At 52.9% G+C, this 25,674-nt stretch overlaps 1 protein-coding gene across 1 annotated transcript in view; it reads right to left on the bottom strand.

Annotated features, from left to right (window-relative positions):
• The window catches only part of LOC132331989 (pinopsin-like), a 29,998-nt gene extending 5,587 nt beyond the window's left edge, over positions 1-24,411 (bottom strand). Inside the window, exons 1-3 of the mRNA XM_059855978.1 lie at positions 24,093-24,411; positions 21,168-21,496; positions 587-820 (exon numbers count right to left, since the gene is read on the bottom strand). Of these exons, the coding sequence (XP_059711961.1) occupies positions 587-820; positions 21,168-21,496; positions 24,093-24,411 (882 nt within the window). The remainder of the gene's footprint in view (positions 1-586; positions 821-21,167; positions 21,497-24,092) is intronic.
• Positions 24,412-25,674: the final 1,263 nt, after the last annotated feature.

Raw genomic sequence — 25,674 nt, 5'->3', positions numbered from 1 at the left:
AGCCCTTTTTCAGAGCTTCCCTCTCATGGATCTGGGTGATGTCACTGATGCTCTCTTTATCTCCTGTGGCTATTAATTGTTGTGGTGTTGTGGGTCCCAGGGCAAGGTGAGAGGTGAGAATTTGACTCCAAGTTCTTAGAAGGCTGATATGATATGATATGATATGATATGATATGATATGATATGATATGATATGATATTATATTATATTATATTATATTATATTATATTATATTGTATTCTGAGAAAGGAGACATCAGGATGCTAGACAAGAATAAATAATAAAAACCTGTGACTGACTCAGAGAGTCTGACACAGCTGGACTGGGATTGGTCATTAATTAAAAACAATTCACAAGGAACCAATCCAAGATGCACCTGTTGGTGAGCAACTTCTAAACCACATTCCAAGCAATCAGGTAATTATTGTTTACATTTCTTTTCTGAGGCTTCTCAGCTTCTCAGGAGAAAATCCCAGCGAAGGGATTTTTCAGAAAATATGCCAGTGCCAATCTCCCCTCACCATTTTGTCACTCCTTGCACAGGTGGAATCCAGCTGGAGGAAGGAAGGAGAGCCTTTCACTGACCTGTTTGTTCAGAAACACGTAGATGATGGGGTTGTAGACAGTGCTGCTCTTGGCAAGGATGGCTGGGATGATGCTGGCTGCGGGGGTGATGAGCCCAGGCTGCCCAAAGGTGGCCAGGAGTGCCACAGCTGCATAGGGCAGCCAGCAGAGGAGGAAGCACAGCACCATCACCATCACCATCCGCAGGATGCGCTGCTCCCGGCCCCGGCCCGGCCCCCGGGGCATGCTGCTCACCTGGGGACAGAGCACAGGCAGGGTCAGCCCTGCTGCCCCTGCCACAGCGAGGGGGCCTGCCGTGGTGCTTGGGTGTGTCACAAACAGGACAGCACTGCTGGGGCACCTTCCTTGAGCTTTCCTGCAGCACCAGCCTCGTGACACGGCTGAGACAGTGGCACAGCTCACCTACAGCCAGCAGCAGCCAAAGATGGCTTTGTTACAGAGCATCTTAAAAACTTGCTAGCCAATGGCACATTGCTAAAGCTCACAGACAGTTGTTCTAGCTAATTATTAAAGGCACATGCACACGTGCTGCACACAATGCTTGCTTGTCTGCTTTCTATTAACAATACACAATACTCCATTATTAAGCTTAAACCCTTCCACCACCTTGCTAAGGCCATTTTCCTGCAGTTTTCAGGTCTATCTTAGCTAAGCCGAGGACTCAAGCTATTGTTTCATGTCCTTGCTTGCTATATCATTGTAACTTTCTCTACCTCCAGACTTTGCAGCTGATTCTAATTTTCTCTGCTCTTTCTGTTTCTGAGGTCTGCTTTCCCAGCTTCCTGAAAATCTTCTTACCTTTACTATTTCCCACACCTGGGAGCTCCTGGGGTGGCTGCACAAAGGGCAGGGCTGGGGTGGTGAGTGCTGAGTGCCCCTGACAGCTGGGGCAGAGATGCCTTTTGGGGCTACATAAAACCAGAGGCCAGACAGAATTAAGAAAATAAAAGCAGTTCTATTTATTGAAGGGCCTTCAGGTACATTTTGGGCAGACAAAGCCCCCCAGGAGCTACACCCAAAAATGGACCATGGGTTTTCACACTTTTATAAGTTTGGTCCATTTGCACATTGGGGGTTATTCTTCCAATTCCAGCTTCAGGTAATGAAGCCATGTACCCCCAATTTGCCCCCCCAGCTCACTTTTGTTTCCATCTCTGGGGCCTGAGGCAGTGAGGTGTCCTTGATTGCCAGGCCTGGAGAGGAATTGTTGTGTCTGCCCAAAATGGGAAAGCAGCAGCTCACACTGAGTATGGAGTTTAGAGTTATACACTAAAGGACTGCAGGATTACAAATACAGGGAAAATATACAAGCAAAAAATCCCAAGGCATCAGCAGGACCAGCAAAAGTGCTCAGCATCTACAACAGCCTCCTCCAGCTCAGTGCAAACCCCAGCCTTTACCAGGAGTACCCTGGGCAGGAGGCAAGGAGGGGAAATGTGCCCTGGTGTGAGCAGGGGGCAGCAGCTCCCAGAGCCTCTGCCCAGTCCTGCCAGGAGATCCCCAGGCAGGATGAGGTGTGCCTGTACCCACAGGCACTGGGGCTGAGAGAATTCCCTTCCCTGAATTAAAGTGATTTACAGCAGGCTTCTCCCCTGGGCTCGGGCTCACTCCTAGCTGAGAGTAAATCCCACTGCAGGAAACACTGCTGGCCTGCTTTGCTGCTGTCTGTGTGCTTTGGAAACCAAAGCTCCCAGGGGCTGCTGAGTCATGCCTGCACTCAGAAGTGCTGCAGTAAGCACAAGGAACTACTTATTACAAGCAGTTTTATGGGGAATCCCCCAGGATGTATTTGAGTGTTGGAAGTCACCTTGAGACTAATTAAAAACCCCAACCAAAACTGTTCAGAAAATAGAACATATCTGTAATTGCCTGCTGAGGGAACTCAAATACCAAGTACTTTATAAATATCTTGTTAATGTGCAAATGAAATCTTTTATGACATCTGTCTGTGATTTAAAAGGAAAAAAAGTGATATTTGCTGCTGGGTAAATAAAGTTGTTAATCAAAATATTTCCATTAGCAAGAAGTGAATATTTCACTCAGAGCCACCCACAGGCATCAGTAGCTCAGATTTATTCACAGCCATCTCAGACAAAAGCTCACATTTATCTTCTTCCATTGTATCTCTGGAGCTGATCAGAATTTTGCACTGCATATTCCCCGGGTGTGGATTTCTTGAGTCTGACACACCTTGGTATAAAACTTCACCCAGGCTGTGTGATGAAGTCCAGACAGCTGGACTGGGGTGGGAGCAGGGCTGGAGACCAGAGAGGGGCTGAGTTTGCATCATGAGTGCTTGGTTTGTGAGGCTCCTGAGGAGAGGCACTGGAAGGCATCAGCACCAGCTGCCAGGGCTCTGCATCCCCCCACACATCCCAGCCCTGAATCCCCCCACATCCCAGCCCTGCATCCCCCCACACATCCCAGCCCTGAATCCCCACACACATCCCAGCCCTGCATCCCCCCCACATCCCAGCCCTGTATCCCCCCCACATCCCAGCTCTGCATCCCCCCACATCCCAGCCCTGCATCCCCCACACATCCCAGCCCTGCATCCCCCCCACATCCCAGCCCTGCATCCCCCCCCACATCCCAGCCCTGCATCCCCCCACACATCCCAGCCCTGCATCCCCCCACACATCCCAGCCCTGCATCCCCCCACACATCCCAGCCCTGCATCCCCCCACACATCCCAGCCCTGCATCCCCCACACATCCCAGCCCTGCATCCCCCCACACATCCCAGCTCTGCATCCCCCCCCAAATCCCAGCTCTGCATCCCCCCACACATCCCAGCCCTGCATCCCCCCCCACATCCCAGCTCTGCATCCCCCCACACATCCCAGCCCTGCATCCCCCCCACATCCCAGCCCTGCATCCCCCCCCACATCCCAGCCCTGCATCCCCCCACACATCCCAGCCCTGCATCCCCCCACACATCCCAGCTCTGCATCCCCCCCCACATCCCAGCCCTGCATCCCCCCACACATCCCAGCCCTGCATCCCCCCACACATCCCAGCTCTGCATCCCCCCCCACATCCCAGCCCTGCATCCCCCCACACATCCCAGCCCTGCATCCCCCCACACATCCCAGCCCTGCATCCCCCACACATCCCAGCCCTGCATCCCCCCACACATCCCAGCTCTGCATCCCCCCACAAATCCCAGCTCTGCATCCCCCACACATCCCAGCCCTGCATCCCCCCACACATCCCAGCCCTGCATCCCCCCACACATCCCAGCTCTGCATCCCCCCACAAATCCCAGCTCTGCATCCCCCACACATCCCAGCCCTGCATCCCCCCACACATCCCAGCCCTGCATCCCCCCACACATCCCAGCTCTGCATCCCCCCACAAATCCCAGCTCTGCATCCCCCACACATCCCAGCCCTGCATCCCCCCACACATCCCAGCCCTGCATCCCCCCCACATCCCAGCCCTGCATCCCCCCACACATCCCAGCCCTGCATCCCCCCACACATCCCAGCTCCTCTGTGCCTTCCTGAGGCCCTCCTGTCCCCCCCATGCCAGGAAACACCTGGGCAGGTGTGGGTGAGGGTTTGCCTGTGGAGCACCTCAAGGAAAACCAGAAGCTCCCTTTGGATCTATTGATTTCCATCGATTCCAGGAAAGGAAACCCAACCTCCTCTTCCTTCAGATAAGGCCAGAGGACACATGTTTTACTGGTGTGTTCTGGCTGGAAGTCAGGCTGCTGTGAGGCTGGGATGGGAGGAGGGCTCTGGAGGGAATTCCCTGGAATTGCCCTGAGCACAGCTGGGGTGCCAGGGAGCTGAGCAGTGCCTGCACATCTGCAAACCCTGCTGCAGGGGGAGGAACGGCTGCTTTGGGGCACTGCTCCAGCTCAGAGCCCGAGGGGGACCTGTGCTGCTGCCTGTTCCAGCTGGGCAGTGCTCCCTGCTCAGCTAACTCCACCAGCTTTCACCCTCTTGATGTTTGAAGTGTTTTATCCTTTCCTAAATAAAGGAGAAAAGCTTGCAGCGTTCAGCCTGAGGATGCCAGGGAATGGCTCCATGGGTAAGCAAGGAAAGGTTTCCATTTCCTTGCCAGCAGCAGGATATGATTATTTTCATCCTATGAGGCCAGAAATTGGCCAAAATACCCCAGCTGCCAGGGTCCCAGCTCTGGGTTTCTCTGGCTCTGGACTGAAGGCACTCCAGACAGTGGGTTCATGTTGGGACTCAGGTGTTTGTTATTTCTTATCAGTCAAACAGTCTCACTGCTGGGAGTGCAGCACCTTTTCATTAGAAGGCACAAAATGCCCAACAATCTCTTGGCACAAGGGCTTTTAAGACTGAACTATCCAATTAAGAGCTGACACCTGGATTATTTTCCCTTTTACCCCAATAACTGATCCCACAGAGCCCCCAGTGCAGACTTCTCTGCCCAATTACAAAATGCCACCCAAACCCATGGAGAAGGAGGAAGAAGAAGCATGAAGAAGAAACCCAGGACAGCACCCTGTGCCTCCATCTTGCTTCCATCCACAACATCCTAAAAATCCCACACCCTCAATTTCTCACCCAGTGACACACCCACACTGCTCTCTATCATCTATTGCACACTTTGGTGGGTTCCAGTCTATCTTGGAGTCTGGGGAACTTTCTCCATGGATGAGGGTCAGAGTCAGTGCTGCCCTGGGGGTCAGGGCACCCCAGAGCAGACAGAGGAATATTCCCAGTGGTGCCCTGGGTTTACACAAGAAATTTTTAACATCCTCCCACTTCTGTAACTCTCCTTGAAGCATTTTTTGCTTTTGACTACCAGGCTCCCCTGGTCAGCCAAGGAAACCTGACATACTCATATCTGGCACACGTGCAGAAAACTTCTGCAAAACTAAATCAAACCCATGAGCCTTGAGATGTTGCTGCACCCCATCAGCAGATGGAGACTGGGCTGTACCCTGTAGCTGTGGGCTGTGCCTGGCAGCAGATCACCCTCTGCAGGTGGGCAAAGCAAAGAGCTCTGTAAAAGTGATGCTGCTGAATGGTGCTGTGGGCTTTTAGTTTAGTCTTTATTATTATCATCACTGCATTAATTAAAGGGATGGGACTATTTTGGGGCTATGATTCATTGCTCAGATAAACATCAGTCTCAGAGGCTGTGAGATTTTAGAGGAGCCAGCAGTCAGCCAGAGCTCAAAGTAGTCCCAAGTTCTTCATTACAAGGCAATACAGAACTTTCTGATCCAATAGACAGCTGCCACAGGGTTTATTTTGCTTTTCTCACCTATCACCCTTACTCACTTCTGCTGCACTGGGGTTGTTTTACCCCATGGGGTCCTATCACACATGCACACAAATGCTTCTATCATAACATCTAAACTCTCAGCTTATTCCCTACAGCCCCACCTTTACATTATAAACCCTTCACATCTTATCAATCCAATTTTTTACTTCCTTAAAGCACATTCTTACTTACAACTATAGAAACATCAGTTTATGATTTTCCTGCTTCATGTCTGTGCATTGTATTTTCACCTCAATCCAAGCTTCTCCCAAGGCTGCAGATCAAACCCTCCTGTGTCTGTGGAAGTTTCTTCCTTTCCATTTCCCAGAGTCTGGGTAAGTTCCAGGAGAGCCAAGAGCCCAGGTCTGGCCCGTGCCTGCCCGTGGCTCTGGCCCAGGGAGGGTGGGCAGCCAGCCCAGGCTGCTCCTGGCTCAGCAGCAGCAGCAGCAGGAGCTCAGCACAGGGGAGCCCTGCCTGTGCACTGTCCTCTGCTGCTGGCTTGGGCAAAAACCTAAACTTCAATCTGCTGTGCAAGAAGTTTGTTTTTAAAACCTCACTGTAGGGTTTGGTATAGAAAACAGCCGTGAGAAATCTGCTTTTATAGCCCTTGCAGTTTCTTCACTGGAAATTGAGTCTCTGTTCCTCCTAAAATGATCTTTTCAGTTTCCTAAAATTCATTTTGCCTCTGTATCACACCTTCTACGTTGAATTGTGTCCCAGTACTGAGTGAGCAGGACTGGGGAGCTGCAAGCCCTGGCCCCACCTTGCTCTTCCAGTGTTTTTTTCCTCTTGCTTCCCATGGCTGTTGATTTTTTACTGGCTAAGTTTCTTTGTGTTTTCTCCTGCAGAGAAGCACCTCAAGGGGGTGATCCAGCCTGCAGAAGTGATTAATTTGCCTTTATAAAAATCTCACTGACCATAACTGGGACTGTGCACAGCCATGCTCCCAGTGCAGGAGCAGAACTGCTCACAAAGGAGTTCGTGTGGAGTGGCAAGGGCTGTCACAGACAGAAGCTGTGGGGGAGGGACTAATGCACAAACCAAAAGGACAGGTTTGAACAGAGGGCACTGTGGACACAGCAAATCCCTGCTTGGTGCTGCTGACTGTGCAGAAAGAACAGAGTCATCACTTCCCCAGGAAAGCAAAGCCCCTGGTTTCAGCACTGGGCATGGAGATTGCTCAGCCACATCCAGGCCTGGAGGGCACAGCTGAGCCACCTGGGGGCTCAGCCACCAAACCAACCCCTGGGAGGAACTCCTGGATCCCCAGGGCTGGCTGAGAACCTCAGCTGAGGGCCTGACTGTGCTCTCTTGCCTTTCTGTGACACCACCACACTCCTTAGAGCCTGGAGAACTGACAGCAACCCTCATGGGACTAAGAGGGTGGGAAATGTCAGAATAAGGGAGATAAAGGGAAAAAACCTCAAGCAAAGTGGGCATGTGCTGGCCTGAGGTGCCTGGGATTTGGTCTCTTCAAACCTGGTCTCACAAGCTCTTGGAGATCTGAATCACACCTGAGATTGCTCAGCTACCTCAGAGGGCATAAAATCAGCAGGATGGCTTCTGTGGCAGAGTTGGAAACAAAAAGTTTTAATAAAAGGCAAAATAATAAAACTCTTTACAGAGAAAAACCGAGCCAGGTGCAAGAGGTTCTTGCTTCTGGCAAAACACCTCACAAAAGCCATTAGTTCCTTTTTTTAAATTCTTTTTCTAGTGAATTGGTCAGGCAGGACTTTTTGGCTCCTGTCCAACTGGCTACCAAGTTTGAGGTGAAGTCCCCCAGGTCCTATGAGATGCCTTTTCACCTCACTGAGGAGAGAAACTTTGGGCTTTTTTCCTTTTTAAGGAGACCAAGGACAGTTTTGTCACTCCATCCACAGGAGGCACATCCCTACACGTGCCAGCTGAGCCCTGTGGGCAGAGCAGAGACAGAAGGGGCAGCACAGGCAGCCCTGGGCTGTGGCGGCAGCTGAGCAGCTCAGGCACCACTGCCTGCTGATGAGGAGCCCCAGAGCTCTGACACCAGACACACTCTGCCCTGGAGAGCTGCTAGCTGGGGCTGTGGGACTGAGGAGCCAGGCTGTACCCAGTGGAGATGGGATTGAACTGCACAGCCTGGGCATTGGGGGTCAGCCTGGTTCCTTCTGAGGAGGATGGGAGAGCTCCTGGTGTCCCTGCCCATCAGCACATGCCTTGCTTCTAACAATGGGTAAATGTAGGTGTGGTGTTCACATGCCCCCTGAACAGAGAGAAGCTGTGAGACAAGCAGAGAAGAAGGAAAACACAATTCTTATCTTGCTTGCTGTGCCTGTCTTGTGCTAAAGGAGAATTATATGGAGATTGTTTACCCAAAGTGAGGATGTTTTGTTCCCTTGGCCTATCAGGGCCAAGAAGTGTGTGTGTGTGAGACTGTCACGGGACAGTCACGAGAGAATCCGAGATGAGGGCAGTTCTGTGCAGTTGTGAGCAAGAGTGAGTGCATGGCAGATTCAGTTTAGATACAATGTACATAGTATAGTATAATAAAGTAATTCATTAGTAATTCATTGGCCTTCTGATGATGGAGTCAGAGGCATCATTCTCTCTCCCCTTTGTCAGAGTCACCTTTAATTTACCATAGGTAGGTAGCTGAACTGGGTGCTTCAGGGGAAACCCTCAGCCCTTTGGGGCTGGGATCAGAGGATCTTTGAGGTCCCTCCAAACCCAACCCAACCCATTAAATGATTACAGAGAATTTCCTTGCAGTTCTGAAGCAGTGGGCAGCCATTCAGTGCTGGTTTAACAATATTTCATGATCTGTCCTAGTACTAATTAAAAAAAGTTTTGCTTGGAGAAGAAGTAAATGGCTGACACTCCCGTGCAGAAATGTTGCAAGAACAAGTTAGATTTTATTTCTAAGGAAGTTTTTTCCTATCCCTGCTGACATTCAAACCTTTGAATGATGTTAAAGCCTCTAAGTACATGCTAAAAGGTAGAAACTCCTTAGCTGCACTCCCAGAGAAGCACTGCCTTTATCTCAGTCCCACCCACTCAGTGCCTGCCATGAGGATGAGAGTGGGGAGAGCAAGTGCCAGCTCTGTTCCCTGTCTGGTTTACTGCTTTCTGTGAGAGGAGGGCTCTGCTCCTGACAGACCTGGGGCTGTACCCCCCAAACAGTGATGGAACAGCCTTGAGCCAGCAGAGCAGCCTGCAGGACAGCACAGGGACAGAGGGGGCAGAGCTGGAGAGCCAAAGTGGCACCAGGCAAAGAGCAGCTGCACTGCTGGCTTGGCACTGGGAACCTCTGCCTCCCAGATGCCCAGAGTGCTGATACTGCACTGGGTCTGCTCAATTGACATCATCAGGCCAAGCTTCATCACTGGTGGCAAACCCAAATTCCTTTGTCGGAGTGAAAGACAAAGCTTTTGTAGTGCCCTTTGTGCAACACCAGCCAAGCCCTGTCCCTCCTGGCTGTGGCCCAGGCCTTTCTGTATGAAAGGGGACAATCAGAAGCCCCTCTGATTTATTTATATATAAATATTTCTCCATGTTTTGGGGGAAATGAGGGAATGTGAGGTGAAAAATGTGGAATGGAAAGGGTTTGTCATTCCTCTGAAAGTCACAGAAAATGCAGCACCTTTCCTGCAGGGGCACAGGAGCTCCCTGCTCTACCCTGGCTGAAGCTGGGGGCTCTGCCAGCCCCAGCTGCACAGCCAGCAAAGCTGGGGACAGTGGAGATGGAAACTGATTCAAACCAGTGGGTGTTGGTGTCAAGGGCAACCCCCCACAGTTATTCTCAGGCTGGGACTCCTTGCTCAGGAAGAGAAGCAAGGCTGGCTGTGGGCTGTGCAGAGCCTTGCACCTTCCTTCCAGCCACAGCCACAGCATTCCTCACTCTTGGTTCCTTGCCTGCCACTAAGGGCATTTTTATGGGTAATGGAACACCTTATGCACAGGAAGGAATAAAACATCCGTAAGAAACTCCTTTTGCCTCCAGCTGCTGAATATTTTCAACCAGAATTCCATCCTTCTTTTGCAGCTGTGGGGCTGGGGGAGCTGAGCCTGGAGTTTGGCTGCAACCAGGAGATGCTCTGCTCTCCCTGTGCTCTGCTCTGCTCTGCTCTCCCCTGCTCTGCTCTCCCTGTGCTCTGCTCTGCTCTCCCTGTGCTCTGCTCTGCTCTGCTCTCCCCTGCTCTGCTGTGCTCTGCTCTGCTCTCTCCCTGCTCTGCTCTGCTCTGCTCTCCCCTGCTCTGCTCTCCCTGTGCTCTGCTCTGCTCTCCCTGTGCTCTGCTCTGCTCTCCCTGCTCTGCTCTGCTCTGCTCTGCTCTGCTCTGCTCTCCCCTGCTCTGCTCTCCCTGCTCTGCTCTCTCCCGCTCTGCTGTGCTCTGCTCTCTCCCTGCTCTGCTCTGCTCTCCCCCTGCTCTGCTCTGCTCTGCTCTGCTCTGCTCTCCCCCTGCTCTGCTCTGCTCTGCTCTCCCTGTGCTCTGCTCTGCTTTCCCCCTGCTCTGCTCTCCCTTTTGCTGTGGAAAGGCAGAGGAATCCTCAGCCACATCAGGACATTTGTTTTGAGAGGAACAGCAGATTTGTCTTTACAAACCAGCTGTGGGGCTGCTGGTGGATAAAACCAGCACTGGGAGAGAAAAGAAACAATGGGAAGGATTCCACTGATTGGTGAATGGAAAATGATATTTGCTTTTAGAAATAAATTTTAGGTTTGCTGATAAATGAAATTAGACATTGAAAGATGAAGGAAACAATGGGGAAGACAAACTCCTCAATTCCATAAGAATTAAAAATTAAAAGGGAGGGTTATACATTAGAGGGGAATCTTTGGGATCAGGTGTTCTGGGAAGTCTGAACCTCTCAAGTACCTCAGCCAAGGGGAAAGAGAGAAGGGAAATGCAGCTGGGAAATTGGGATAAAAAGGAGGCTGCATCCTCCAAAAATTGGAGATCCCAGGGGATGCCCCATGGCCTCTCCCTTTATTGGAATAAAGCCAGACAGGGCTCCTCTGTCTCCTTTTTGGACATCAACCTCTGGTGTTTGTGGATTAATTTTCTTAACAGTATCATTCAGGCCTGACAAGTCCACATAAATCACTGATTTTTCTAGCCACACATTTCCTCTCCCCCTGCCTTTTTCCTGTGCTGTTTTACCTTTGTCTCTCCCAGTTACTGAGGCACAGTTTGGGTTGCCTTGAGCATCTCCCTGCTTTTGGAATTCTGTGGAGAGCTCCACCTCCCCTGGCTGTGCTGTGAAAGGGAACCAGGTGACAAATGTGACCATTCCTTGGTGTACAAAATGTGCTCCAAATCCCACTGGTGCTTCTGCCTCAGCTTCCAACCCAAATACAGGCTGTGTTCATGTGCCTTAATGCACCAAAACACCCCAAGTCTGCCTGCTCATACAAACCCCCCAGTCTGGTGGGTCCAAACAAAACCTCTGACCCTGGGCTGTGCTCCTGGTGCTGCCCAGCACTAAGAGCTGGGGGAGGATTTGCCTCTGCAAAACATCTTTTCTTTTCCTGGAAATGAAGGCTGTGGGAAATCTCCTGTGCTAAGTGAATTAACGAGATTGGTGCTGTGGAGATTTGGCCAGAAGCACTCAAAGCTGGCTGTAAGAAAGGCAGGTGGTCTCAGGCTGGGGATCACACAGCCCATGCAGGCACCATCCTCTCCTGATGGCTCTCTGGCAGCTGCTGCTCCAGTACTAGCACAGAGCTCTGCCAGAGCTTGTGGGGAGGTGAGAGGAGAGAGAAGAAATCCATTTCCTTCTGCTGGGCTGATGCCTTTCACCTCTGCAGCAGTAATTTTGCTCATTTCTGAGAGGGCTTGGAAGGTGCTGGAGGAGTCAGTGAGGGCTGCAAGGGAGGAGCTCTCTGGCTCAGGTACCCCTGAAGTGCTCACAGCATCCTCTCACACCCACCTCTGTCCTTTCAAGGGTGAACCTCGTGATTTGAGATCAAAATTTAACTCTCAATTCAGTCCCTCAGTTGCTGTTATAGACAGAGAGGGCTGTAAAGAGAGGTCTTGAAGTCACTAAAGGGGGTTAATGTTTAATTTCAAATGCCAGAATATTAAAATAATTCATCCTGGTTGTTGTTTGCAAAGGCTGGGGCACCAAGTGGGCACCATGCAGCACTGCTGGGTTCCAGGTGTGGCCTCATTCTCCTCAGTCCCTGTGGCTGGGGCTGGAAAATGAAAGGTGCAGCTGGGTCTGTGTTCTATCCCCATCTGTCAGAGCTGGGGCAGTTCTCTGCTGTCCATGGGGCAGTTTTTTCTTTATTTCTCCCACAGCCAACCCTCCCTCCAGGAGATCTCTGCTGTCCATGGCCAGCGAGTGTCCCTGCAGGGCTGATCAAATCCCACCATCCCAGGGGGAGATGCTCTGCCCAGGGGAGGAGCCAAGCATTCCTACCTGGATCCAATCTGCCCTGGGAACAGCACAGCAGCCTTTGCCCACTGCATTCCCAGAGGAGCAGCTTTCTGCTGCCCTGCATTCCCAGAGGAGAGCAGGCCCATCTCCAGCAGCCCTGGAGCTGCAGAGGAAAACTCCCCCCTTGTGCAGGATCCCTGCTCCAGCAGAACCACAGCTGGCACTGCAGGAGGGCTGAGCCCCCTGGGATGGGACTGTGCCACCAGCCTGAGCCCCCCTGGGATGGGACTGTGCCACCACCCTGAGCCCCCCTGGGATGGGACTGTGCCACCACCCTGACACACTGGGGGTCAGGGCATGGTCTGACTCTGGGTTGTTTTGTATTACTGCATTTTTAGTTTCCCTAGTAAAGAGCTGTTATTCCTATTCCCATACCTTTGCCTGAGAGCTCCTTAATTTCAAACTAATAACAATTCAGAGGGAGGGGGTTTACATTTCCCATTTCAGGGGAGGCTCCTGCCTTCCCCAGCAGACACCTGGCTGTTCAAACCAAGGCACCCTGAGCTCCCTGTGACACAGCCAGGGTGCTTCCAGGCTGGGGGCTCCCTGTGCAGGGATGTCCTTTGGGGTTCTGGCTCTGCACAGCCCATCTGTCAGTGAGAATGGCCATTACAACATCTCAGCACCACTGATGCCCTCACTGGTTTGGTTCCCCTCCTTCTGCACCTTGCACTGATTCTTTAATCACACCCTGGTCAGAGTGTGTCCTTCTCACTGAGGGAGGAGTTCTTTCAGTTTTTCTTGTCTGGGACACACCACAGAGCAGCAGGGAGAGCCAGGGGAGGGGGGCAGTGGAGCTCAGCCTGCAGGGCACGGCTGCTGCTGCTGCCCCTGCCAGGCTCTGCCTCCCCCACTGCCTGTGCTCCAACACTTCCGAGCTTTGGAAGCACCTGAGGGAAAATACTGGCACTTCAGGAGAAAAAAAAAAAATCACAGCTGCCTTGTTTTCAACCAGAAAATTCCTCAGTGTGCTCCTAGGTGGGTGAGTGCTGCTGGACAGATCCTGCTGTGGCACACCCAGCCCAGGTTATCTCCCCTGCAGCTCCCTGGACAGGCAGAGCCCCTCTGAGCAAATCCTCCAGGGAATCCCAGTATCCCAAAGGGGGTAAGGGTCTCCTGCTGTTCCAGAGCAGCACCTGGGCTCTGGCCCTCCTTGCACACTCCTTGCTTTGTATCCACATGATGCCTTGGGATTTCAGCTTTTGTGTTTTCCCTGTATTTGTAATCCTGCAGTTCTTTAGTGCATAACTCCAAACTCCACACTCAGTGTGAGCTGCTGCTTTCCCATTTTGGGCAGACACAACAATTCCTCTCCAGGCCTGGCAATCAAGGACACCTCACTGCCTCAGGCCTGAGAGATGGAAACAAAAGTGAGCTGGGGGGAGCAGACCTGGGGTACATGGCTTCATTACCTGAAGCTGGAATTGTCAGATGAACCCCCAATGTGCAAATGGCCCAAACTTATAAAAGTGTGAAACCCCATGGTCCATTTTGGGTGTAGCCCCTGGGGGGCTTCATCTGCCCAAAATGTACCTGAAGGCCCTTCAATAAATAGAACTGCTTTTTATTGCCTTGATTTTGGCTGGCCTCTGGTTTTAGGTAGCCCCACAAGGCATCACAGGGAGGGATCAGATCTTCCACTGCCCACAGAAGGAAGAGCCCCTCCTGCAGCTCTGGGCAGAGATAACCACGAGCATCCTGAATGGGCAGAGCTCCTGCTGCTGTCCAAGAGGGGAAATACAGAAACATCCCCACCACATTTTCACCGGGACTGAACTCAGCTGCAGCCAGGAAAGCCAATTCCTTGCTTTTCCTGAGCGTGGGGGGATTGACCCGAGGTGATTTCCCTCTTCCATCACTGACCTGCGTGGCCTCTGCAGCTCTCTGGGCTCAGCTGTCTCAGGACTGGTTTTCTCTTCCCTGGTGGCTGAGGTGTTCCAGCTGTTGTGATTCCTGCCTTTGGGAATGTGTGTGTCTCACAAGAGGCCCAGTCCAGCCTCGGGTTATGGTGGCTATTCAGGCTGTCCAGGGGAAAGCTGGAGGAGCAGTGGGATCACCCTTTCCCCTTCCTGCCAGGAAGGGAATGCTGGAACACAGAGCTGTCCTCCCCCAGTTTCTCCTGCCCGTGCTGCACCAAGCTGTTTCCTGCACTGGAAACTGCTGCACTTGCTAATTGACACAAGGAAATGAACCTGGAACACATCAAAGGCCTCCTCGCTGAACTTTTTTTGTCTTTTCCATAACACTTGAGGGACCAAGGGGGCAGAGGGCTGGTGGAAACCATGCCGAGGTGTTGGCTTCTCCTGCCCTGCCTGTGACTCCTGCAGGGTGGATCTACCCTGACGTGACCCAGGGCAGTATGGGTATATATACATATATAAAAGCAATATTCTGCTTTTGTGCAATATTCTGCACAAAAGCAGAATATTGAGCCTTGCACTGATCTGCTTGGATGAACAATTTGAAGGCAGGCCCGCAGAATCATTTGTCAAGGAGATAATAGAAGAGTAGGCTGGCTGTGAATTAAAGGGGAAAATCCCCACCCCAGTGTGACACAAAAGCTGGGATCGATTGTATTTGCACTGTGACAAGTCATGTGAGAGGACCTGTCAATGACTCTGACCAATGACTGTCTAACCCCTGAGCTCACAAAATGATTTCTCTGTTTCCAGCAAGCACTTTTGAGGCTGCACAAGCTGCTCCAAAAGCTGGGAGCAGAATGGTTGTGTGCTGCAGGATCCATGGATTGTGCCTGTGAGCTGGCTGTTCCCAGCTGCAGTCTGGGATGCTGACCCTGGCCAGGTGGTTTGCACAGACAGATATTGGGATATACACAAGACAGATGATGGAATTTGGACCTGGTGAGCATAAGAGATTTGATAACAGGATGCCTTGGCATGAGCAAACAGAAGTTTGAGGATTAAATCAAGATTTCAAGAAGATTCAATCAGACAGGTTTACTGGAAAAAGAAAATTACATCAGATTTCTGCAAACAAGAGATGTTTAAAATGCATAAGTTTGTTAATGTGATTTTTAACCCAATCATTGTAGCAAAACATTACTAGCCTCCCTAAAATAGCCTATAAGAAGTTGTAATTCACAATAAATTCAGATTTTTTGGCCATCACACTGAGTCCTCATCTCTCTCTTCACTGCCCATGGACAGGTCCTTACTGGGCACCTCTGCACACCACACCTGGGGCTGTGCAAAGGGCTGAAACACAGGAAGGGCCAGGGTCTGCAAACCCAGGGCACTGGGAATATTCCTCTGTCTGCTCTGGGGCTGGGGTGCCCTGACCCCCAGGGCAGCTCTGACTCTGACCCTCATCCATGGAGAAAGTTCCCCAGACTCCAAGATAGACTGGAACCCCCAAAAGTGTGCAGTAGATGATAGAGAGCAGTGTGGGTGTGTCACTGGGTGAGAAATTGAGGGTGTGGGATTTTTAGGATGTTGTGGATGGAAGCAAGTTGGAGGCACAGGGTGCTGTCCTGGGCTTCTTCTTCATGCTGCTTCTTCCTCCTTCTCCATGGGTTTGGGTGGCATTTTGTAATTGGGCAGAGAAGTCTGCACTGGGGGCTCTGTGGGATCAGTTATTGGGGTAAAAGGGAAAATAATCCAGGTGTCAGCTCTTCATGGGATAGTTTAGTCTTAAAGCCCTTGTGCCAAGAGATTGTTGGGCATTTTGTGCCTTCTGATGAAAAGGTGCTGCACTCCCAGCAGTGAGACTGTTTTACTGATAAGAAATAATAAACACCTGAGCTCCAACATGAACCCACTGTCTGGAGTGCCTTCAGTCCTGACCCAGAGAAACCCACAGTGGGACCCCCACACCAGGGAGAGCCCTTCATCCTTCAGGACATCCCCGAGCCTGGGGTGAGCTCAGGGCTGGTACCAAGTCCTGCTCCTGGCAGAAATTCGAAGCTGCTGGTTTTGGCAGCCCCTTGGTTGTTGGCACTGCCAGAGCTGTCTCTGGGGGTCCATGTGCCCTGCTTCTGCTGGCTGGGGAGTTTGCAGAAGCTACAGACACCTCCGAGCTCCTCAGAGCAGCCAGGAGGCTCTGGGTGAGGATGAACCCAGCCTCCCTGCACTGCCAGCTGCCTGTCCCAGAGGGTTTGCCCTGGCACAGGTCACCCCAACAGCCTCTGTCCCTGCCCTGGCTGCCAGGCCCTCCAAGGGCTCTGGGCTCTGCAGAGCACGGGGCAGATTTGCTGTTCTGCTCCTCACAGCTGGCTCAGCCCGGCCTCCCAGGCTCTGCCTCACTTCTGTCAGTTCCAAACCTTGATCATTCTGTTGTTCTCCTGCAGTGATGTGAGCTGAGGGATGCAGCTCCTGTGCTGGGCACGGAGCACGGGTGCTGTGAGCTGCTCTGGAGCTGCACACTCAGCTGCAGGAGCAGCAGCACTCTCTCCAGGCCCTGCTGACAGAACCAAGGCCATCCTAAAGCACCCTGCTCTCTGCAGATTGCTCCCTGCAGCAAGCCCAGCTGGCAGATTTCTGCCTTTCAGGAATACACAAGGGGGGCACAGGCACCTCCTGGCATCCCTGGGGCTCTGTGCTGAAGCCAAGGGAGCAGAGAGGAGCCCCCTGACCCAGCTGTCTGCCAGGGCACACCTGCATGGTGCCCCTGCTTCCCCAGGAAAGCTGCAGCCCTCTCTTTGCTTGTGCCTGGGCCTGCAGTCCTTCACAGCAGAGATGTGAAAGCTGTATCAAAGCAGAAAGACTTCTCAGAAATGAGATAATTCAGACTAAAGCTCAATGGGATTGGAAACCTAGATAGCCCTCATTTTCTAATGTTTTCAGAATTCAGATTTCTTGTAGGCAGTGTGCTGTGATCATCCCAGCTCCTGTGCTGTTCATTTTAAACTGCTCAGTGTCACCAACATGTTCTCTGAAAAATCCTTTCCTTAGGGTTTTTCCTTTTGAGAAGCTGAGAGGCCTCAGGAACAAAATGCAAACAATGATTATCTGCTGCTGTGGGATGCAGCAGGTGGATCTGGGATTGGTCCCATCTGGTTGTTTCTAATTAATGGCCAATCCCAGCCCAGCTGTCCAGACTGTCTGGGTCACAGACAAACCTTTGTTGTTCATTCCTTTTCTATTCTTAGCCAGCCTTCTGCTGAAATCCTTTCTTCTATTCTTTTAGTATAGTTTTAATATATTATATATTATAAAATAATAAACCTAGCCTTCTGAAACATGGAGTCAACTTTCTCATCTCCTCCCTCATCCTGGGACCCTGCGAACATTGTCACAGCTCAGAGCAAACCCCTCCCTCTGGCCATTCCCTGCCAGCCTCAAACAAGACATGGGAGGAAAAGCAGACCTGCTCTTAGTGGTGAAAATTCCCTTCAAATTTAAGGAAACTGTGACCTTGAAGCAAGACAGTGGGAGTGGGAGCCTGGACTGATCTCCCAGAGTTTAAGCCTCCCTTCAACTCTCCCGTGGTGACAATCAGGTCAGAAATCAGAGCATGAAAATACAAATGTCAAGCGAAAGGATACAATCTTTTATGCCTGGCTGAAACCAAACACCCTGGTCTCCCAGCACAGTTTTACTCCTGTAAGTGGTGCAGATAATCTCACTTACAGGCAGATATCCATGGCAGGAGCTGAAGGCACCATTAAAGGCTTACACAGTGCTGCCTATAATTTAGGATCCACTAAAAGCACACACATCTGTTCTTCAGTTCCTTAAATATTAAGCTGGCATGTGAAGCTTCTTTTTGTTCATTTTTTCCTCTCTCTCTCCCACACATGCCAGGGATTTTGCTGCTTCTGCACCTTGCTGCCCTGGGGGATGCTGGGCAGCAGCTGGGAGCAGCCTGGGTCAGGAGCAAGCATGGCACTGGGCATGGGAGGCAGCAGGGAGGCTCTGGCTCTGCCCCTGCCCCTCCCCTCCCTCCTGGCTTCCCAAAGGAGCCCAGCTGCATCCACAGGACCACCCAGTTCTGACCTTCCCTCTTTGTGGAAAATCCCCCTTCCAGTAAGGATCATTTTGATCCAGACTGAACAATTTCATATGATTTTCCCTTGTTTTGGGGTTTCTGCAGGACCAGGGAGCACAGGAAGGCCAGCTCCTGACCTCTAGAGCTGTCACCCATCTGACAGGGAGGGTGACAGCCCCTGCCACCACCCTGTCCCTCTTCCAAGCCACTGTGGTCCCTTCACTGCAGAGATCCCACTGCTCCCTGCAGGCACCCAGGGCTCTGCTGAGCTCTGCTGCTGCCACTGCCCCTGCTCCATGGCCACAGCTCTCCTGAGGACAGGCAGCTCTCCTGAGCCCAAATGCAACATTTCATGGGATAGCTGCATCAGTGGGAAGAGCATTTAATGTACACCTTCCCCCTGCAGTGCTGCTGCAGCCCCAGCAGAAATGAATGTTCTGTTGGCCCTGGAGAGGGCAGAGCCTGTCCCAGCTCTGGGGATCCCTCTGACCCATCAAACAGCACAACCCTCACAGCAAAGCAGGTTTGGAGGAACTCTGGAGAGGGAGAGCCTCTCTTGCAGGCAGGACCTGCTCCAGCCCCAGCTGCTGGAAACGCCTTGCAACAAGCAGCACCTCTAAAACAGAATTTTTAGCCTTAAAAGACAGAAAAACACCAAAGTCCTGTGAAATCCAGCCCTTGCCTGTGCTCAGGAGACTGCTCCATGGTGGTGCAGGAGAAGCAGCTGCTCCCAGCACAGGGTGGCCAGAGGGGACTGAGCTGGCTTTTGTGGGGAATTAAGGATTTGTGACAAGACAATGGGCTGGGGGTGTATGAGGATTCATTTAAACATCTCCACTGATTTAATTTGCTTCTGCCCAAAGTCCCCGAGCAATAATAAGCTTAAATTAAAGTTTACATCTGCAGATGTGGCTCAGAGTGATCTTTATCTAATTCCCTCTTATCTTTCAGGTGCCCACTGCACGAGGTGAGCCCAAGCCAGCTCTGGGAACACTGATGGAGCTGGAGCCAGCCTGGGGTGGCTCCCGGGGTGCAGGGACCCAGTGTGGAGGTGTTCAGGGGGTGAATGATCCCTTTGTGCTGGGAGGGTCCCTGCCTGTCCCCAGACTGCTCCCCAAGGGGGGCTGCCATGCTCTCCAGTCTCTCCCAGCCCCTCTGTGCCACCAGCAGCCAGTGCTGGACCATCACTCCTGGCCAAAGGCAGATTTCTACACACAGGAGGAAAAACCTCTGCTCTGGCACTTCCAGCTGCCTGACAGTGCTGCCCTGATGGGGTTTGGTACCACCTGTTCCACTGGGGGAGCAATATTTAGAGCTATTCCTTATCTTGGCAAAAAAAGCTCATGGTGTGTTGGAACCCTGGCTGCTGGGAATTTCAGACTGTGCTGCCAGGCACTGAATCCAGGAGAACACTGCATTTGACCTGAGGCCATGGAGAAGGCTTCCAAAATGGAATGATAACACTGGGATTGTGCAGTTTGAATAGAAATGTGTGATATCACAGGGTGGAAAACTCAGAGTTTAAGGGTTTAGAATACAGCAATATATATAAAGCAAGATGGAGGTTTTAGGGCAGAGGCTGGTTCTGCTTCTTCACTACTTCTTCACTTCTTCTCCATGGGTTTGGGTGGTTTTTCATAATTGGATAAAAAAGTCCATTTTGCTGGTCAAGGGTGGTTGGTTATTGGGTTAAAAGTAAAAATAGTTGAGGTGTCATTTCTTAATTGGACAGTTTATCCTTAAAAGGCCTTGCAGAGAGAGAAAGGGCTCCATTTTAGTTTATTAGAGTGAAGTGCTGCAGAACTCAGGGGTTGTGAGACTGACATAGATCAGAACCAATAAACATCTGAGTCCCAACAAGAAATTCCATCTCACACATCTCCCAATCCTGGCAGAAAGAAGTCAAGACTCAGTGATGGTCATTTATGGACTGGCTTTGCTTTGTGCCCAGGGTTACCTGCCTCATGCCATGGGTCTGTTTTACAGTTCATATTTGTTAAGTTCCATCTTCCTGCTCTGCCTGATCCCACCAGAGCTTGGTTATATGTGACTATTTTCTTGGCAGCCTTTTTTGCAGGGTTCACTTTCCTGCTCTCAGAAGAGAAGCACTTATCTTCAGAAATCCCTGCTCCCACACCCTCCACTGACCATGCAGCTGCTGGACCTGCTGATAATGCTCACCTCTCTCCACAGCATTCCTGCAGATTTAAATCCTAGGACCAATCTCATCAAGGTAGGTAAATCTTTCATAGTTTTAATTAGGGGTAATTTGAAGTATCTAGAGTGCTCTGGCAAACTTCCCTCATCTGTGATGCTGTCATAGGGGCTTCTGATGCCTTAGGATTTCAGCTTTTATATTTTACAGATCCTGTGCTGCATCAGTGCATCACTCCAAACTCCACACAGAGTGTTAGTTACTGTCTGCACAGTTTGGTCAGATAAAACAATCAATCCCTCAGGGCCTGAGATCCAAGGACACCCCACAGCCTCAGGCCCCAAAAAGTACAAAAAAAAGTGAATTGGGGGGAGCAAACTGGGGGAAAATTACTTCAATAGCTGAAGCTGTAATTGCAGAATTAACCCCTGGTATGTAAATGGAACTTATAATAACTTATAATTGTCTGAAAAACTGGTGCCCATTGTCCAGCTTTGGTGTAGCCTCTGGGAGGCCGTGACTGCCCAAGGTGTGCCTGTTGAAGGCCTTCAATAAACACCCACTTTATTCTTTGAATCTTGTCCAGCTTGTGTTCTAGGCAGCCCCTCCAAGGCACCCCCTCCAGCTGTGCACACCTGAGTATGACTTTCAAAGCCCTGGCAGGCTGGAGCCTGTCACCAGGACAGCCACAGGAGAGGCACTGCCAGGGCTGGCAGCACATCTGGCAGCAGAGGAGTTCAAAAGGTGGAAAATGGGGATCATGGACTTCTGCCTGGTTTGGGGTGACACTCAAAAGGCAGCTGAGGAATCAACTTACCTGTCTGACAGCACAGAGCAGCTTGCCATAGGAATAGACAATGATGGCAAACGGGATTACCAGGCAAAAGATGAAAAGACAGATGATGTAGGAGGCGTTGTTGGCATCCCTGGAATGCCAGTTCACAGAGCAGGTTATCCCTGCTCCTTCTGGCCCATAGCTGCTCCAGCCAAGCAGTGGGGGAACAGTCCAGAGCAGGGAGTATGTCCAGGACAGGATGATGGCTGTCCATGCTTTCCTGTAGTTGGTGGTGTCAGGCTCTGCTGTCCTCGTCATGGCGCAGCAGCGCTCGTACGAGAGCACAGCCAGGGAGATGAGAGAGATGATGCCTGTGTCAAACCAGACCCTTGGATCACTAAAAAATCAATGAGTGAAGCCTTTGCTCTGCCTCCCAAAAAGGTATTTCGAGCTATGGATGAGACTGATGGCTTTGGAAACAAGGTGGGCAAGGAGAGGAACTGGAGGTGTCCCCCTAAGGGTGAGAGGTGCTGAGAGCCTGGCCCCACTCACCAGGAGCTGGGGCTGTTCAGACACATCCAGCCAAAGCCAGGCAGTTCTAAATGCTCATCAAGAATTAAGTACACCTGTGTGAATGGATACGTGTGTGTGTGTGTGTGTGTGTGTGAGCTGCAGCAAAATCCTGCCTCCTCCATCAGATTTGGTTCTTGCTGCACCTGTAAAATTCAAGATTAATGTCTAGACTTGCCCAAAGTGTGGAGCTGATCTGCTGCTCCTCTGCCAGCTCTGAAGTGCAGCCTTCTGAGCCCTTCTTGGGGAAGTGAAGCCCCACAGGGTTTCATAAGGATTTCATGCTGTGCATACTGAAGAGCTGTAGATTAAAGCCATGTCCTGAAGCCCCCTGTGCCAGCAAGTGCCCTCCTCAGGCAGCTCATGAGCCTTTGCAGAGACAGTGATGGGTCTCCTGCAGTTGGGGTACTGCCAGCAAACACCAAGGGGGCAACAAAACCACCAGCAGCAAATCAAAGGCTTCTTTAGCATGCAGAAATGCTGGAGGGGAGGTAATTTCTAAAGCTGATGTAAGAGTTTGCAATTTCCCTCCACGCACCCCTCCCGGCCTGCATTGTGGAAGCCATGCTGGCAGCTTCAGGGGGATGTTGCTGGATGCTGACACACTTCTGCTAAACTTTCCTTGCCAAGTAAAGGTTTTACATGCACAAATTTGGCCTTTTACCCTATGTAACTTCATGAGGGAAAGAGATGGCAGCAAACAGCTGCTGCAAGTATCTCTTTAGAGTGTGCATAAGCAGTGTCAGTGTCTCCTAAGTGGCCTTGGGAAGCCTGGATGCCAGGCTAACCTGTGTTCTTGGGGTGGTTCAGGTCTGTCCTGATGGGCAGAGGGATGCTCTACTGGGAAAGCCTCTGCTCCATGGGAATGCTGGCTGGGGGAGAGCCCCGTCGATGTGTGCCAGTGTCAGCAGAGCTTAAAGGTCTTTTACAACCTAAACGAGGCTGATTCTATCCCTGTTTTCCTCCTTTCAAGTTTGTAGAGCTCTTCCTCAGCCACTGGAAACACGTTGTGGGGCCTGAATGAGGGCTCACACCTAACGCTGTCTGGGCTTGTTCCAGCAAAACAACCACCAAAGCTGGGAAAGTTTCCCCGCAGCCCTGTGCTCCTGGCGTGCCCGGGGTCCCCTCCCAGGCACAGCCCGAGCTCCATCGCGCCCCCCGGACACGAACGCACCGCACCTGCAGCCGCACCCGCTGCGGGCTGGCTCTGCCCTCCCTGTCCCCCGGAGCTGCCGAGGCTCTCCCGTTCTCTCCCCAGAGTTGCCCAGGCTATCCTAATCTCTCCCCGGAGCTGCCGGGGCTATCGCATCCTCTCCCCAGAAATGCGAGGCTATTCCATCCTCCCCCGGAGTTGCCGGGGCTGTCCCGTTCTCTCCCCGGAGCTGCCGGGGCTATCGCATCCCCTCCCCACTCCGGAGCTGCCGGGGCTGTCCCGTCCCCGGAGCTGCCAGGGCTATCCCAACCCATCCCCTCCTCGGAGCTGCCGGGGCTGTCCCGTTCTCTCCCCGGAGCTGCCGAGGCCGTCACATCCCGTCCCCAGAGATGCCGGGGCTGTCCCATCCCATCCCCGGAGCTGCCGGGGCTGTCCGGTTCCCTTCCCGGGGCTGTCCCGCTCCCTCCCCGGGGCTGTCCCGCTCCCTTCCCGGGGCTGTCCCGCTCCCTCCCCGGGGCTGTCCCGTTCCCTTCCCGGGGCTGTCCCGCTCCCTTCCCGGGGCTGTCCCGCTCCCTTCCCGGGGCTGTCCGGTTCCCTCCCCGGGGCTGTCCCTCTCCCTCCCCGGGGCTGTCCCTCTCCCTTCCCGGGGCTGTCCCTCTCCCTTCCCGGGGCTGTCCCGTTCCCTTCCCGGGGCTGTCCCGCTCCCTCCCCGGGGCTGTCCCGTTCCCTCCCCGGGGCTGTCCCTCTCCCTCCCCGGGGCTGTCCCGTTCCCTTCCCGGGGCTGTCCCGTTCCCTTCCCGGGGCTGTCCCGCTCCCTTCCCGGGGCTGTCCGGTTCCCTCCCCGGGCGGGGCTGTCCCTCTCCCTCCCCGGGGCTGTCCCGCTCCCTCCCCGGGGCTGTCCCGCTCCCTCCCCGGGGCTGTCCCGCTCCCTTCCCGGGGCTGTCCCGCTCCCTTCCCGGGGCTGTCCCGTTCCCTTCCCGGGGCTATCCCGCTCCCTTCCCGGGGCTGTCCGGTTCCCTCCCCGGGGCTGTCCCTCTCCCTCCCCGGGGCTGTCCCGCTCCCTTCCCGGGGCTGTCCCGCTCCCTCCCCGGGGCTGTCCCGCTCCCTCCCCGGGGCTGTCCCGCTCCCTTCCCGGGGCTGTCCCGTCCCGTCCCTCCCCGGGGCTGTCCCGTCCCGTCCCTCCCGGCGGGCAGAGCCGCGCTCTCCGCCCGGCGGTGCAGCCCCCCAGCCCGGTCCCCACTCACCGCAGAGGGCGGTGGCGAAGCCGTGCCAGGCGCAGGCGGCCCCGGGAGCGGCGGCGTTGCCCGCGGCCAGCCCGAGCGGGGTGCCCAGCGCGCAGCCCAGCAGGTCGCTGAGCGCGATGTTGAGCAGCAGCAGGTTGATGGGGGAGCGCAGCGCCGGGAAGCGCCAGAAGAGCAGCAGCACCAGCAGGTTGCTGCAGAAGCCCAGGCTGCCCAGGGCGCCCAGGCACACGGCGGCCGCCAGCCGCCCCGCGGGGCCCAGGCACCGCTCGGCCTCGTCCCGGCCATCCCCGCAGGCGGCGGCGGCACCGACCGCCCGCATCCCCGCGCCGGCTCCGCGCCCGGCCCGGGCTGGCACCGCCGCACCGGAGCGCCGGCGAGCGGCAGCGCCGAGCCCGCTCCCCCCGGTGCGCCCCGCTCGGGCCGGGCTGCCGGAGCTCGCTGTGCAGCCGGGGCGCGGCGGCAAAGCCGAGGGGAGCGCCAAACCCCGGCCAGAGCCCAGCGCGGGCTGCGCGCAGGCACCGCCGGCGCCGTGTGCGAGTCTCAGCTCGGCACGCAGCGCTCGCAGAGTAAAGCTGAGAACAGCACGGGCTTTCCTCGAGCACTGGAAAGTGAAGCTTGAGCTGCCAAAGCTACAGAGCAAAGTATTTATCAGCTGAAGTTCTTTAAAATCTAAGTTCTGGGCACATCCCAGCCTCCACAAGGAGAGAACTCTCAGACATTTTAATGTGTTGATGTGCTGACCCAAGAGGGAAAAAAACACCCCCCACTGGTCTACTCACAAGGGAATTTTTCTTTGTGTTTGCAAATAAAAAGTGAATTTGTCCAATTTCTTGCAGCTTAGTTGCTATGAGCAATTAGTACTGAAAAGGAGAGTGTGAAGCCTGGTATCCCCCCCCCCCCCCCTTTTTTTTCTCCTTTTTTTTTTTAGTTGTCCATTTTGGCGAGGAGGCAGTTCAGAGTATTTCTGCTTGTAATGACCTTCAAAGTTTGGGGTTTTTTTAAACAAAACCCCTGCACTTTGGGAAAGCTGTCTGCTTCTTGCCTTCCCTCTGGGCTGCTAAGGGGATGGACAGGGTCCAGCATGATGCTGTCATTTATCAGCATTTCTGAAGGCTAAGAATGTAACTGGGCAGGGTAGCTCAAAAGCTCAGTCACCTGAAACTCTGCACTTTAGATAAAAAATAAGGATGGAAAACCAGACCTTTCACCAACTTTGCTGCCCTCCTCTGGACATGCCCTTCAATGTCTTTCATGGAGCACGGGGCTCAGAACCGGCACAGGATTTGAGGTGCATCCATCCAGGTAGTTTTTAATGCAGTGAAGAATGTGCCTATCCAAGCTGTGGGCTGCCAGTTTTCCCAGCAGAATGCTGTGGGATGTTTCAGACCCTGAAAATGTGTCAAGAAGTCGTTTTGATAATGCAAAATTGGTTTGATCACCTGGAAGATTGTATCATTTACAATTTGTTGTGGCAAAAGGACTTGCCAACTCCTTTTGGGGGAAAGGTGCTGCGGTGCAGCATGTCTGTCTCCTTGATCATCTGGGAACTTGGCTGGAATTGCACAGCTGCTGGTGAAACTGG

The sequence above is a fragment of the Haemorhous mexicanus genome, chromosome 10 (genome assembly GCF_027477595.1).
Source record: "Haemorhous mexicanus isolate bHaeMex1 chromosome 10, bHaeMex1.pri, whole genome shotgun sequence".
In the NCBI taxonomy this organism is placed as follows: Eukaryota; Metazoa; Chordata; class Aves; order Passeriformes; family Fringillidae; genus Haemorhous; species Haemorhous mexicanus.
The sequence above is the reverse complement of the archived record's forward strand: the minus strand, read 5'-3'. Positions and strand labels throughout refer to the sequence as shown.